General features: G+C 58.2%; 1 protein-coding gene across 1 annotated transcript in view; it reads right to left on the minus strand.

The window, feature by feature from the left end:
- Positions 1 to 4,087: 4,087 nt before the first annotated feature.
- Positions 4,088 to 14,883, minus strand: part of NPC1L1 (NPC1 like intracellular cholesterol transporter 1) — a 32,596-nt gene continuing 21,800 nt past the window's right edge. Inside the window, exons 12-19 of the mRNA XM_078617426.1 lie at positions 14,061 to 14,191; positions 12,836 to 12,959; positions 11,779 to 11,834; positions 10,835 to 10,985; positions 7,905 to 8,136; positions 7,306 to 7,419; positions 6,283 to 6,445; positions 4,088 to 6,064 (exon numbers count right to left, since the gene is read on the minus strand). Coding sequence (XP_078473552.1) covers positions 5,772 to 6,064; positions 6,283 to 6,445; positions 7,306 to 7,419; positions 7,905 to 8,136; positions 10,835 to 10,985; positions 11,779 to 11,834; positions 12,836 to 12,959; positions 14,061 to 14,191 — 1,264 coding nt within the window. The 3' untranslated portion in view covers positions 4,088 to 5,771. The remainder of the gene's footprint in view (positions 6,065 to 6,282; positions 6,446 to 7,305; positions 7,420 to 7,904; positions 8,137 to 10,834; positions 10,986 to 11,778; positions 11,835 to 12,835; positions 12,960 to 14,060; positions 14,192 to 14,883) is intronic.

Raw genomic sequence — 14,883 nt, forward strand, 5'->3', positions numbered from 1 at the left:
ACCCCCCCCACCACCAACCCCCCCACCACCAACCCCCCCCACCACCATCACCCCCCCCCCCACATCACCACCCCCCCCCCCCACCATCACCACCCCCCCCCCACCATCACCACCCCCCCCACCCCCCCACCACCAACACCACCCCCCACCCCACCACCCCCCCCCCACCACCTCCCCCACCACCCCCCCACCACCCCCCCCCACCCCCCCACCACCCCCCCCCCCCACCCCCCCCCCCACCACCCCCCCCCACCACCCCCCCCCACCACCCCCCCCCCCCACCTCCACCCCCTCACCCCCCCCCCACCTCCACCCCCCCACCACCACCCCATTACCACCCCCCCACCTCCCCCACCCCCCAACACCACAGTCGCGTCATGCTGTGACGTCAATTTAAGAAGCTCGCCACTGGCAGTGCGAGAGTTTATCAGCAACCCCCCCCCCCTTACGAAGATGGCGGCGAGTTAAGTTACAATCTGGGTGACGTCACGCGGCCCGGCGACGACGGGGGTGGGGTACGCGATAAGAAAAAAATCGCGTGACCGTGACGTCAGCGTACGCGCGCGATGACGTCACGGTCGTAATCCGGAGGCGTGGTTGTTTTTTGTGTGAAACGCGCGTGCGTCGTGACGTCATGACGTACAATCGCAAGCTTGTGGCCCAATGTGGGTCACAGTGGCCTCATGGGGGTCACAGTGGCCCAATGTGCTCACTATGGCTTGATGTGGGTCACTTAGGCCCAATTTGGGTCACTTTGGCCAAATTTAGTCACTGAAACCTGATGTGGTCACTGGCCTCATGTGGCCTAACGTTGTATCGCTGTGGGTCACTGTGGGTCACATTGAGCTAATGTGGGTCGCAGTGGCCAAATGTTGGCCACTGGTCTAATATGGGCCAGTTCGTTGTGGGTCATCGTGTCAGGTCAGGCTTTGGTCAGTGCTTGTGTTGAGGAGTGTTGATTTAGTGTGCTGATCTTAAAGGTGCATTGAAAAATGTTGATACTCCGACTGATGCTCCTACTGCTGTTGTGGAGTGACTCATGCAGCCAGCTATGGCTGCAGGGTTTTGGTGGTACATGTTGTTTACGGCGTTTATTGTGAAAATTCGGTCACAGTTCCTATGACCTGCACTGTTTCATTGCTTTTATGGCTTTATTTTGGTGATTTTCGAAAAGTTTTTTGGTTTGGCCATGTTTGTTTGTTGTAGTACAGCGTTAGACTGATGGCCTTAATCTAAGTTGTCTTGTGGTTGTTGTTGTTTGACTTGCATCCCACTGGGATATTTGCACAGGGTTGGTGTACGGTGATTTTTCTGCAATATTTTGCTGTCTTTTCTTGGATTTTCTGTTTGCACTTCGTCAATTTAAGATGTTTTCTTGTTCATGTTTTGTTTGTTGCGGTTGCACCCGATTCAAGAGCCGAATGGCTCACAGGGCTATACCTAATAAATGAACTTTAAACTTTGTGATGACGGGATGTCACACTCACCTCAGGAGGAGTGACGTCATGTCCCCTCGGGGTATTTTAGGGGGGACCGGTGACGTAGACGGGGTCTTCGCCGGGAGCCAGGGGAGTGAGTGGTAGGGGAGTAGGGACCCCGGGTCAAAGGGGAATTAGCGCCAGGCTAGAGGGCTACTTTACCCGGCTGGCCGAGTTGGCTGAACCCTCGGCCAGTGCTGAGGGAAGAGCCCGGATAGCCTGGTAGGGTGTCGGGAACTCCCAGTACCAGAGGTCGCAAACGGGTTTTGATTCCGTACCCGTACCCGGCCGCACCAGGGTCGCAAACGGGTACCCGTACCCGGCCGTACCCGTACCATACCCGTACCCGGCCAGGTATCGGGTAGGGTACGGGTATCGGGTACCTGATTGCGACCTCTGGGATTAAGCCATGTTGCAGGCGCGGGTGGGTTGTTTCTAGGAACTTGAATTGTGAGAAGAGACAAGACTTTGGAAAATGAGTGACAAACGGTTACTCACCAGTGACTCACAGCCTACCCATACCCGTACCCGGCCGCACCAGGGTCGCAAACGGGTACCCGTACCCGGCCGGGTACGGGTAGCCAGGTATCGGGTAGGGTACGGGTATCGGGTACCCGGTTGCGACCTCTGCCCAGTACCCTTCCCTTGGGGAGATTAGTACCAAGTTGTGTTCACCCTTTCCCACGAGTTCTATCGTAAGCCCCGAATAAACAGTTCAACGTTAGCCCCTTTACAACCCGCTTCCGCGTCGTTCTTACTACACAACACTTGCGCCTTAAGGATACGCTTCACTCGAATTTGAGAAGATGCGGAATTCCTGTAGATTTAGGGGGAAAGTTCGATACAATCAAGGCTGCAGTGAGTGGCCTGCATGCTTGGGCTCAAGCTACTCGGTTACTTGAGAGAGACGGCGTCTTGGAGACACGGAGAGATAGCCACAATTCTAGATTTGAAGCTTTCGTGACTGCAAGGATTCATATTCTAAGGTTTTCGGTAAAGTCACGTAGGTAAAAAATTAAAATTAATAAAATAAAATAAAAATCACGACGTTTCGGAGGCAACACAAACTTCCGTCTTCAGGTGGAACCGTCACAGCACGATTGCTGTATCAAGTGAGGGAAATTCCAAGAAAACAGTCCTTGTATATACAGTATACTGCCGGGCGACGAGAGTCCGAAGTGGTAATCACCGTGTCGACTGGTGAGCTGGATATCATGAGTTACCCTCGGCCCACTTGGTGTGATCTCTGCTGTGTGTCGTTCAAACGCCGCTCTTGCCAAGCCAACAAGCGAACTCGCAGGAACCAAATGTAACGAGGGTATAACACATTGTCCTGCGGAGGGAGCTGGTAGGAACGTTGGGTTACTCGATCAATGACCAGGGTCAACGGCGGCGTGGTGTATTCCGCAAATATGCCCGACTGTGAGGGCGGGCACAAGCCGGCGTGAGTAGGTTAAACGTTGAGTTTTATAAGGGCACCACGGGGTGACCAGCCCCTCCCCACCCAGCCGCACCCCTCCCACCCCCCACCCAGCCCCACCCTCCCTACCTAGCCCCTCCCCACCCAGCCCCTCCCCACCCAGCCCCTCCCTGCACGACGGACACAATAATCCCCTGTGGGCTGGTGTAACCATAAGGTTCCTACCAGTAAGACCGTGTTCTTCACTCATTTTCAGAAGGGGGGGGGGGGAGCAATTTCGCCTTCAAGACATCATCGGTGTGAGGGCCTCCACACACTTGAAACCATTGGGGTTTGACAGCAATGATGATGATGATGGGGGTGTTTTCACATCTGTCTATTGTCGGGGGCCGCACGTCACGGGGCGCACTAAAAGGCCACCAGCGTCCGTAAGCGGCCTGCGGGCCTTGCAATGAAAAAAAAAACTGGTCTCAGATGCCGAAGGTTTACCTACTCCCGATGCAAGAGAGGTCATCGTCCTTGCGGTCGGACTGCATGATGATGACGAGGGTGGCTCAAGACTTTGAACTACTGAATTCAACATCAAGACACAGTGTTGAATCAACACACTGTGCTGAATTCATGTTGGCGGGCCCTAAGAAACCTGCCAATTGTTTCAACTGCAATGCCGGGAGATCGAACCTTCGCGTCTGTCCAGGAACACTATCCGTGCTTTCGAGAGAACGCTCTGTACTGCCAAGACATTATACTGGTATGAATCTCCTGGTTACACCAGCCCACAGGGGATTATTGTGTCCGTCCGTCTGTCGTGCAGGGAGGGGCTGGGTGGGGAGGGAGGGGCAGGGTGGGGAGGGTGGGGAGGGGTTGGTTGGGGAGGGTGGGGCTGGGTGGGGAGGGGCTGGGTGGGGAGGGGGGGGGCTGGGTGGGGAGCGGAGGGTGGGGCTGGGTGGGGAGGGGCTGGGTGGGGAGGGGCTGGTCACCCCGTGGTGCCCTTATAAAACTCAACGTTTAACCTACTCACGCCGGCTTGTGCCCACCCTCACAGGCGGCCATATTTGCGGAATACACCACGCCGCCGTTGACCCTGGCCATTGACCGAGCAACCCAACGTTCCTACCAGCTCCCTCCGCAGGAATGTGTTTACATTCAAGCATATCAAAAGTAAACCATGAAACAAACACAAAGCCAGCATTTTTAGAAGAATATATTTTGTAATTCATAATGAGACACAATGACACAATGTCGGGTTAATATCGTGTGATTGCGCGTATACACAACATACACAACACATCTTATTGGTTCTTTCGGTAAAGTCACGTAGAATGGAAATAATAAAATAATAAAAATAAAACATAATAAAATAATTCTCACGACGTTTCGGCCACAACGCAAGTAGCCGTCCTCAGGTGGAGAACAGGTCTGTCGAGGAGACAGACTTGCGTTGTGGCCGAAACGTCGTGAGAATTATTTTATTATATATTTTTTTATTATTTTATTACTTCCCTTCTACGTGACTTTACCGAAAGAACCAAGAAGATGAATCCCTGCAGTCACGAAAGCTTTAAATCGAAATACACAACACACATGCACACCTACATGCATTCATGATGGTGTGACATACAAACACAAATATCCCCCATATAGCCTTTACAGACTTTTGGGGCAAGTGCTGCGAGCGAGTGCCTATTAAGACACAAGATGGGGTGGTGTGGCCAGCACACATCTGGCCATCTTTTTTTTTATCCCTAGTGCTGATAATGACACGCCATAACACGCGTACTCATTTGAGGCTGAGTTGACCTAGGAGAGGCCTACGCACAGGTTTAGACAACAATGACCAATGTGGCGCGTATCTTCGTGCCTGCGTTTGCGTAACACCACGAAGACAAATTTCCTTCATAATCACGAATTTTGCAATTCTCAAAAAAAAATCCTCATATAAAAATAAAACCGGCTGAATTAATGCAAAATAACAAAAATAAACTGTTTAGAAAAAGACTGGGTACCCCAACGTTTCGGGCAATCGGCCTTCATCATGAGATAAAAACATCTATTGCATTCGCTCACTGGAGTAGCAACGTTTTCCATAATATCAAGAATCACGACACTTTTGGCAGGTTTCATATTCGCTTTACAAATGGAGCCGGAATAATACGACGTCGCACACTTGCATGAGTGCCTTAACCAACAATTCATGGTTTGTGCAAAATTAATATCTCTATTTACAATATGACACGACAGCATCCATGGGGCGAGGGGGGCCAAGGTGGGGGGGGGCTACGGGGGATCAAGGGGGAGGGGCTATGGGGTCAAAGGGGGAGGGGCTAAGGGGACCAAGGGGGAGGGGCTAGGGGGACCAAGGAGGAGGGTCTATGGGGACCAAGGGGGAAGGGTTAGGGGGCACAAGGGGGAGGGCCTATGGGGGTCAAGGGGGAGGGGCTATGGGGATAAAATCTACACTGTTAAAAAATGTAATTAATTATGAAATCTCAGATAAGTTCGGAATGGGGAAACACGGATTAGTGAACATCGCACGGTCCTGACGTCACATTGACCGCTCGGGAACGCGTGTGGCTTGTGACGGAACATCATCGCCACTCGGGACGGGACGTCCGCCGCGGGAGATGGAGCGACAAAATCGGCGCGCACGTGGGGCGCCGGATGGACCCGTGAGAGCGGGCGACTACTTCGTGCAGCAAGCGAAGAGATCACGGCCAACGCGGCTGGCGCCGGGCCGCGACCTCCGCCCCCCGCCCCCCGCCCCCGCCCTCCCCCTCGAGTCTCCGCCGTGTCCCTTCACGATGTTCCCGGTGAAGGACGACCGACCGACGCACCAACAGGACCGCCGTCTCTCGCGGGAGCGTTCTGCGCCATCAAAAGGCGGAGTTGTTCACCACCTCGTATACGTTCTCGGGCGTCGTCACCGCGTTCCCGTTGGCCTTGCGCATCGACCCTGCGGGGGAGGAGGGCTCCGACTTGCGCGTCGATCCTGGCGAGCTGGCGGCGTGGCTCCCGGCGTCGCTGCCGGCGTTGCGCTGGCCGTGTTTGCCGTGCTCGCTGCGTTTGCTGCTCTCGGCGTCGCACTCGCGGGAAGAGAACTCGTGGTCTCCTTTCTGGGCTCTCTGCGTCTGCAGTTTCAGCAGCGTCGCTTTGTTGATCCTGGGACCTGCGTTCGCGCAAAGACGAGACAGCGATGCGATATCCGTTGATGACGACGTTGACGACGATGACAATGACGACAATTACAACGTTGACAATTACGACGATGACGATGACAAAGATAATGACGATTACGACGACGACGATGACAAAGATAATGACGATGATGACAATGACGACAATGACGACGACAACGACGACGATAACGACGCCGACCCCTCTTACCGAAGTAGCTGAGCACAACGGGCAGGAAGATGAGCCCGTGCACGGCTCCCAGGAGCGTGATGGCGAGGTTCAGCTGGAAGAAGAAGACCTGCACCAGCTGGGCCTTGGCGAAGGCGAGGATGATGATCCCAGGCAGGTTCGTCATCGCCACCCCGGCCAGCACCTGCGCCAACGTACGTGGCAGGCGCACGGTGAGCCACACGGTGAGTCGGTGAGCCAAATGATGAGCCGGTATGTGAGACAAACAGTGAGCCACATAGTATGTAAGGCACACGGTGAGCCAGTGAGGCACACGGTGACCAAATGAGCCACACGGTGAGACAGTGAGGCACACGGTGACCAAATGAGCCACACGGTGAGACAGTGAGGCACATGGTGACCAAATGAGCCACACGGTGAGACAGTGAGGCACATGGTGAGCTACACATAAACCAGTGAGGTTCGTCATGGCTACCCTGGCTAGCACCTGCCCCCCCCCCACGGCCAACACGTTTGCAACCCACACAGTAAGCCGCAGTGAGTCACATAGTACGTGAGACACACAGTGGGCCCGTGAGCCACGCAGTGAGCCACAGTGAGCCACAGTGAGGCACACAGTGAGTCACATAGTACGTGAGAGACACAGTGGGCCCGTGAGCCACGCAGTGAGCCACAGTGAGCCACAGTGAGGCACACAGCGAGTCACATAGTACGTGAGAGACACAGTGGGCCACGCAGCGAGCCATTTAGTGACACAGTGGGCCACACGTTGAGACTCAGGAACTGCATTTAGACTGCAGGAGCAATCCGATGAGCCACTAAGCTCTTTTGTCACAGATGTCCCCTCTGGGCGGAGCCTCACGGCGAGTCGGTGAACCGCACGGTGCGCCAACACCCGGCTCCCCAGTCCACCGGGCAACCAGCGGCGTTTCAAGTGGAGGTCGCCGGGGCTGACCCCGGTCAACCCTGAGCCCTGCTCGACCTCTGACCTCTGACCCGGGAGTGCGACCCCCCCCCCCGCCCAACCACCTCCCCCGTCCTCACCGCGCTGCCCATGGTGGTGACGGCCTCCTGGGCGCGCGCCACCTTGGTAGGCCGCACGCTGACGGCGAAGGCGCGCGTGATGTGAGACACAAACTCGACCGAGATGCCCACGGCCTGCACGACAGGGGGAGACGAGAGGCACAGAGAGAGAGAGAGAGGCAGCGGGTGAGAGAGTGCTTGATGCGAGGGTGGGGAACACGTTCGCGTAGCACTTAGCGGCGACCCGAGTTCGATTGCCGCTCACGGCTCGCGACAACAGTGACGGTTGTGAGAAGCGGTCCCCGGGCCTCCCCCCCTCCTAGGTCGACTCAGCCGCAAATGAGTGCCTGGCGCGGTGTGTAAAAACATTGCCACCGGGGAGACAAAGGCGGCCGGGTGGGTAGTGGTGCCGGCCAACCACCACCACCCCCACCACCTCGTGTGCCAATGCGGCCTTCACAGGTGCTACTCCCATGAGCACGGTTGGCTACGTACGGTGCGAAAGAAGTTCAGCACGTGCTCGCTAAAAGCACTCGCGCAGACAGCCAAGTACGAACGAGGCCCTACGGCGGGTGGTCGGCGGGGGGCCTTTGTCGTTGTGCGTGCGCGCGACGTCTCACCGCGACGAGGTTGATGAGCGAGATGGCGTTGAACTCGATGGAGAAGAGGGTCATGACGCCCAGCGTGTCGATGACGATCATGACGATGACGAAGAGGTTGATGGCGCCCGACAGGATGTCGAGGCCGAGGACGACGCAGCACACGACGAAGGTGGGCACCAGGCACACGGCGAGGTTCACGGCGCCGTCGCGCACCATCGTCTCGTACTGCTCGTAGAACACGTACGTGATGCTGTGGGGGGGGCACGGCAGTGGGGGGGGGGGGGCGTGATTAACATGGTCACTTCGGAAATAAAGGCGACCGAGCGTGGTGGTGGTGGCGGTGGTCACCATCTAATGAAGGCTGTGCCGGCTAATCGGGCGATCTTTGGCAGGGGGAGTGGGGTGCGAGTGAGCGGGCGGAAGAGTGAAGGGACAGGAGAGTGAGCAGGCCGACAGGCAAGTGGGCAGGAGAGTGAGCGGGTAGGCAGGTGAGCTGGCTCCTGCGTGCAGGAGAGTGAGCGGGAGACTGAGAGACCAGGAGAGTGAGCGTGCGGGAGAGTGAGCGAACGGGAGAGTGAGCGAGCGAGCGAGAGTGAGCGAGCGAGAGAGTGAGCGAGCAAGAGAGTGAGCCTGCGGGAGTGTGAGCGAGCGGGAGTGTGAGCATGCGGGAGTGTGAGCGAACGGGAGAGTGAGCGAGCGAGCGAGAGTGAGCGAGCGAGAGAGTGAGCCTGCGGGAGTGTGAGCGAGCGGGAGAGTGAGCGTGCGGGAGAGTGAGCGAACGGGAGAGTGAGCGAGCGAGCGAGAGTGAGCGAGCGAGAGAGTGAGCCTGCGGGAGTGTGAGCGAGCGGGAGAGTGAGCGTGCGGGAGAGTGAGCGAGCGGGAGAGTGAGCGAGCGGGAGAGTGAGCGAGCGGGAGAGTGAGCGAACGGGAGAGTGAGCGAACGGGAGAGTGAGCGAACGGGAGAGTGAGCGAACGGGAGAGTGAGCGTGCGGGAGAGTGAGCGAACGGGAGAGTGAGCGAGCGAGCGAGAGTGAGCGAGCGAGAGAGTGAGCCTGCGGGAGTGTGAGCGAGCGGGAGAGTGAGCAGGCGGGAGTGTGAGCGAGCGGGAGAGTGAGCAGGCGGGAGAGTGAGCGAGCGGGAGTGTGAGCGAGCGGGAGAGTGAGCAGGCGGGAGAGTGAGCAGGCGGGAGAGTGAGCAGGCGGGAGTGTGAGCGAGCGAGAGAGTGAGCCTGCGGGAGAGTGAGCGAGCGGGAGAGTGAGCGGGTGGGAGAGTGAGCGGGTGGGAGAGTGAGCGAGCGAGAGAGTGAGCCTGCGGGAGAGTGAGCGAACGGGAGAGTGAGCGGGTGGGAGAGTGAGCGGGTGGGAGAGTGAGCAGGCGGGAGTGTGAGCGAGCGAGAGAGTGAGCCTGCGGGAGAGTGAGCGAACGGGAGAGTGAGCGAGCGGGAGAGTGAGCGAACGGGAGAGTGAGCGAACGGGAGAGTGAGCGGGTGGGAGAGTGAGCGGGTGGGAGAGTGAGCAGGCGGGAGTGTGAGCGAGCGAGAGAGTGAGCCTGCGGGAGAGTGAGCGAACGGGAGAGTGAGCGAGCGGGAGAGTGAGCGGGTGGGAGAGTGAGCATGCGGGAGTGTGAGCAGGCGGGAGAGTGAGCGAACGGAAGAGTGAGCGAGCGGGAGAGTGAGCGAGCGGGAGTGTGAGCGAGCGGGAGAGTGAGCGAGCGGGAGTGTGAGCGAGCGGGAGAGTGAGCAGGCGGGAGAGTGAGCGAACGGGAGAGTGAGCGAGCGGGAGAGTGAGCGAGCGGGAGTGTGAGCGAGCGGGAGTGTGAGCAGGCGGGAGAGTGAGCGGGTGGGAGAGTGAGCGAGCGGGAGTGTGAGCGAGCGGGAGTGTGAGCGAGCGGGAGTGTGAGCGAGCGGGAGTGTGAGCGAGCGGGAGTGTGAGCGGGTAGGAGAGTGAGCGAGCGGGAGAGTGAGCGGGTGGGAGAGTGAGCAGGCGGGAGAGTGAGCGGGTGGGAGAGTGAGCGAACGGGAGAGTGAGCGAGCGGGAGAGTGAGCGAGCGGGAGTGTGAGCGAGCGGGAGAGTGAGCGGGTGGGAGAGTGAGCGAGCGGGAGAGTGAGCGAGCGGGAGTGTGAGCGAACGGGAGAGTGAGCGAGCGGGAGAGTGAGCAGGCGGGAGAGTGAGCGAACGGGAGAGTGAGCGAGCGGGAGTGTGAGCGAGCGGGAGAGTGAGCAGGCGGGAGAGTGAGCAGGCGGGAGAGTGAGCGAGCGGGAGAGTGAGCGAGCGGGAGAGTGAGCAGGCGGGAGAGTGAGCGAGCGGGAGAGTGAGCGAGCGGGAGTGTGAGCGAGCGGGAGAGTGAGCAGGCGGGAGAGTGAGCGAACGGGAGAGTGAGCGAGCGGGAGAGTGAGCGAGCGGGAGAGTGAGCAGGCGGGAGAGTGAGCATGCGGGAGTGTGAGCGAGCGGGAGTGTGAGCGAGCGGGAGAGTGAGCGAGCGGGAGAGTGAGCGAGCGGGAGAGTGAGCGAGCGGGAGAGTGAGCGAGCGGGAGACTGAGCGTGCGGGAGAGTGAGCGAGCGGGAGAGTGAGCGAGCGGGAGAGTGAGCGAGCGGGAGAGTGAGCGAGCGGGAGTGTGAGCGAGCGGGAGAGTGAGCGAGCGGGAGAGTGAGCGAGCGGGAGAGTGAGCGAGCGGGAGAGTGAGCGAGCGGGAGAGTGAGCGTGCGGGAGAGTGAGCGAGCGAGAGAGTGAGCGTGCGGGGAGAGTGAGCGAGCGAGAGAGTGAGCGAGCGGGAGAGTGAGCGTGCGGGAGAGTGAGCGAGCGAGAGAGTGAGCGAGCGAGCGAGTGAGCGAGCGGGAGAGTGAGCGTGCGGGAGAGTGAGCGAGCGAGAGAGTGAGCGTGCGGGAATGTAAGCAAGCGGGAGAGTGAGCGGGCGAGAGAGTGAGTGTGCGTGCGTGCGAGTCACCCACGTGTAGGGGAAGACGGTGAAGTCGGGGTGCGTGCCCGGCACTGCGCGCATGCTGCGGGTGATGGAGTCGGCGAGCTCCCGCGCCCGCAGCAGCCCCGCGGTGTAATCGGCGGACGTCGTCATGGGAACGTGGTACGCCATGAATCGTGACGCTGCGGCAGCCACGTGGGGCGGTCGGGGGGGGGAGGAAGACGCAACGAGTTAGAGCGGTGTTCTTCATTGCAAGGCCCGTAGGCCACTGGCGGCCCCTGGTGGCCTTTGCTGTCTTTTCTTGGATTTTATGTTTGCACTTAGTCACATAGTCACTTTAATATGTTTTTTGTTCATGTTTTTTTTGTTGCGGTTGCACCCGATTCAAGAGCCGAATGGCTCACAGGGCTATACCTAATAAATGAACTTGAACTTCAGTGCGGCCCGCCCCCGACGACACACAACGTGTGAGAACGCCCCCGTCGCGGGCGGTGTGGTGGGCCCTCGCGCCTTGCGAGAGGCCCTCCGAACACTTCCATTTTGTTTACTCGTTCAGCGTCGAGCGAGCCCGGCACCGCTGATGAGGCGCCGCATGCAAACGTCCGACAAGGGGCGAATCGACTCGATAGCCGCACGGGCTCCGAGCGGTCGTTGTGGTGGTGGTGGATCGTGCACCGCTACGGCCACGTATGGCGGCGGCGCGCAGAGGCGATTTAAACACGGAGGCGAAAACAAACCGCTTGTGAAGAAAATGCCACTGCCCCTAAATGACCGCCTATTTGTTTCACTCTTTTAAGGCCGCGCGGTGTTAGCGACGAGCGTGTGGAGCGCGCGTTGTTTGGGTAGTTGGCCAAGCGGTGGTTGGCAGCGGATCGCTTCGCTGCCGCTGCAGGCTTTTCGAACGATGCTCGGTGAGGCCTGGTGAGCGCACACACACACACCGGCCGCGGCCTCCTTCCTCACCGCCCGCCTCACCTATGATCTCTCCGGCTTCGTTCATCTTCACCGCATTACCGTAGGCACCAAGACCGCTGCGGAGAGACGGCACGGCCCAGCGTTAGCCCGGCACACACAAAGACAAAGACACACACAACAACAACCGCCATTCACCACTAAGTGGCGGTGACGTCACCACGACGCTTGTGCCAGGCCATGTGCACCTTGAGGCCACGTGAAGTGTCGAACGCCCGCTGGCAGGAGGTCACGGGGCAGACCCAGGTGCCACAGGTCGACTGACTGAGACGTCTGGCTGATGCACCACCTGTGCCCCCTACTATACCAACTTGCTGTGCTTTAGCCACCTGACGCTCTGCTCGTTGTTGTGAGCGTCGCTCCTCCGCCCTCTGTTGTTGCTGGAGGGCGACTGCCTCCAACTGCCCAGTAGCGTCCTTCACGAGCCTCCTCCACAGAGGCCGATCTTGACCCCACTGGTACCAGTCATCGGCAAGTCCACTCAGCTCCACATCCTCTTGTACCACATCACTCCATCTCTTCTCTAGCCCGTGCCGCGCCAATTTAGCCCCCTCTATCCAGCCGAACAAAAGCTGTTTAGGCATGTGGTGACTGGGCTACATGACCCAGACAACGCAGCCTTGCTTGCCAGAGGAGTTCACCGATAGGACTTTGTCCAGATCTTTCAAGGATTTGTGAGCTCACACAATCCAGCCTGGTTAAACCCAGGATGCACACACACACACGCACACACACACACACGCACACATACGCACACACACGCACACACATACACAGACACACACGCACACACACATACACAGACGCACACACACGCACGCACACACGTACACACACGCACACACACGTACACACAGACACACACACGTACACATACACAGACACACACACATGCACAGACACGCACATACACAGACACACACACATGCACACAGATAAAGATTCCACTGTGTAGCTATACGAATAGGATTCGGTTATCGTATTCGGTCAGAATAATATACTAATAGGATTCGGTGAAGCTATTTCTGCGTAGGATTGCGTGGAGTGCGGTGGCACTCACCCCTTGGCGCACTTGAGCGTGGGCACGTCCTTGAGGAAGATGGGCAGGTAGTACTCGAACTGCTGCACGTCGGGGCGCACCTGAGACACCGGGATGCACTTCCCGAGGCACGCCAGCGGGGTCTCTGTGCAAACAAAAACAAAGATCCCCCGTGTCGGGGCAAGTGCTGTTAGCGAGCAGCACCTATTAAGGCCCGGCAACGGCACACGAGGGGGTGGGTGGCCAGCACCACGCCCGGCCGCCTTCGTCTCACTAGCGGCGATGTTTACAAATCGTACCCGGTACTCATTTCAGGCTGAGTCGACCTAGGGGAGGCCCAGGGACCGGTTCAGATAATCTGGCCACACACACGCGCGCGCGCGCACGCCCGCACAAAGACAAAGTTCACCCATATAGCCTTAACACGCGGTTGGGGGCAAGGGCTATAAGCGAGCGGCAGCACCAATGCAGGGGGGTGGGTGGGTGGGCAGTACCACGCCCGGACGCCTTTGTCTCTCAGTGGCGAGATGTTGACTGCCTCGCCTGCTATACAGGAGGTCGTGGGTTCGATGCTGACCCTGACGCCTGCTGCATATTTGAAGTTTGCGTCTTTCTTTCTCTCTCCCCGTGGTCGCGTGGATTTTTCGCCGGCTCCTCCCGTTTTCCCCTCCACATTTAGAATGCTGCGCACGTTCAGAGTGTTTTGGCTGCTGCTATAATGTCCACGTGATGAGAAGCCACTTTCGTGGATTGATCAACTGTGGCCAGGTCGCTTCTGACTAACGAGCTCTATAGCTCAGTAGGGCTTTACCTGGCAAAACAATTCGGATCTTATTGTTTCATCCCGTGCCCTTTTAAATCTCAATGTTCATCCTAAAAACACCTGTATTGAAACGGCTGTACGCCGTATGGAACTGAAAATTAATTTTCCTGCACAAAAATACGGGGGGGGGGGGGGGGGGTAAACCGTATGGGTTGACAGCTATTGCGTTGTGTCCAATTCGCGTCATGAAAACAACATGCGGCGTTATAGGAGAACACGACCGTCATCACCAACTTGCGCGCGTTTTTTAATCCGCGCGATCGTTCCTCCGCCTGCCTTTCAACGTAACTGTTCCAAGCGTGCCGTCTCTCCGCGCTGCTCGTGTTTTTGCGTTTAATTCCTTTTTTTGTTTATCCCCCCTTCCCAGCACGTGACCATTTTAATTTCGCGGAGCATTTTCACTTCCCCCAGAAAATTTCTCACCGACGGTCGAGTTGCAGAACTCGCCGGCCTGCGGGTGCGTTTTGCTGTAGAGTCGGCAGCAGGAGGAGTACGGGTTGAGCCAGTCGACGAAGTCGTCCACCCAAGACGACGCCGAGATCGCCAAATAGGAGCTGTGGTAGATGCAGCCACGCGGACCGGTTGAGCGAGCACTCGCCAACTCACTCGCTCACTCGCTCGCTCACCCGCCGCTCGCTCACCGCCGCTCGCTCACCACTCGGTCGCTCCGTACTCAGTCGCCCCCCACTCGGTCGCCCCCCACGTCACTCTTCTATCGCTATTGCGATATTATACCGTGGCTGCGGTTCCTCCGAACTGCATGCCTTCGATTCATTCCACCCATTTTGGGACAGACGGGTTATGTGAACTCTGACCCCCCCGCCCCCCCCACACACACTCACTGGTCCAGGTGCTCACTCGTACACACTCTCACTCACACACACGTTCACTGGTCTGGGTAAACACACTCACAAACAACAACAAAGATCCCCCGTGTAGCCTTAACAGACTGTTGAGGCAAGTCCAGTTAGTGAGCACCTATAAAGGCCGGCACGGCACACGAGGGGGTGGTCGGCCAGCACCACGCCCGGCCGCCTTTGTCTCCCCAGTGTCGATGTTCACACATTGCACCAGGCACTCACTTGAGGCCGAGTCGACCTAGGGGAGACCGGCCCAGGACCCGTTCAGATAATCGTCATCGGTACCGGTGTCCGTGAGCGGGAATCGAACTCGGGTCTCTGCCGAGTTCGTAGCACGAGCGGAGCGCTAACCGCTACACCACCGCTCCCCCCGCCCCCCCCCTCGC

Source organism: Lampetra planeri, chromosome 53 (genome assembly GCF_965212315.1).
Source record: "Lampetra planeri chromosome 53, kcLamPlan1.2.h2, whole genome shotgun sequence".
Lineage (NCBI taxonomy): Eukaryota > Metazoa > Chordata > Hyperoartia > Petromyzontiformes > Petromyzontidae > Lampetra > Lampetra planeri.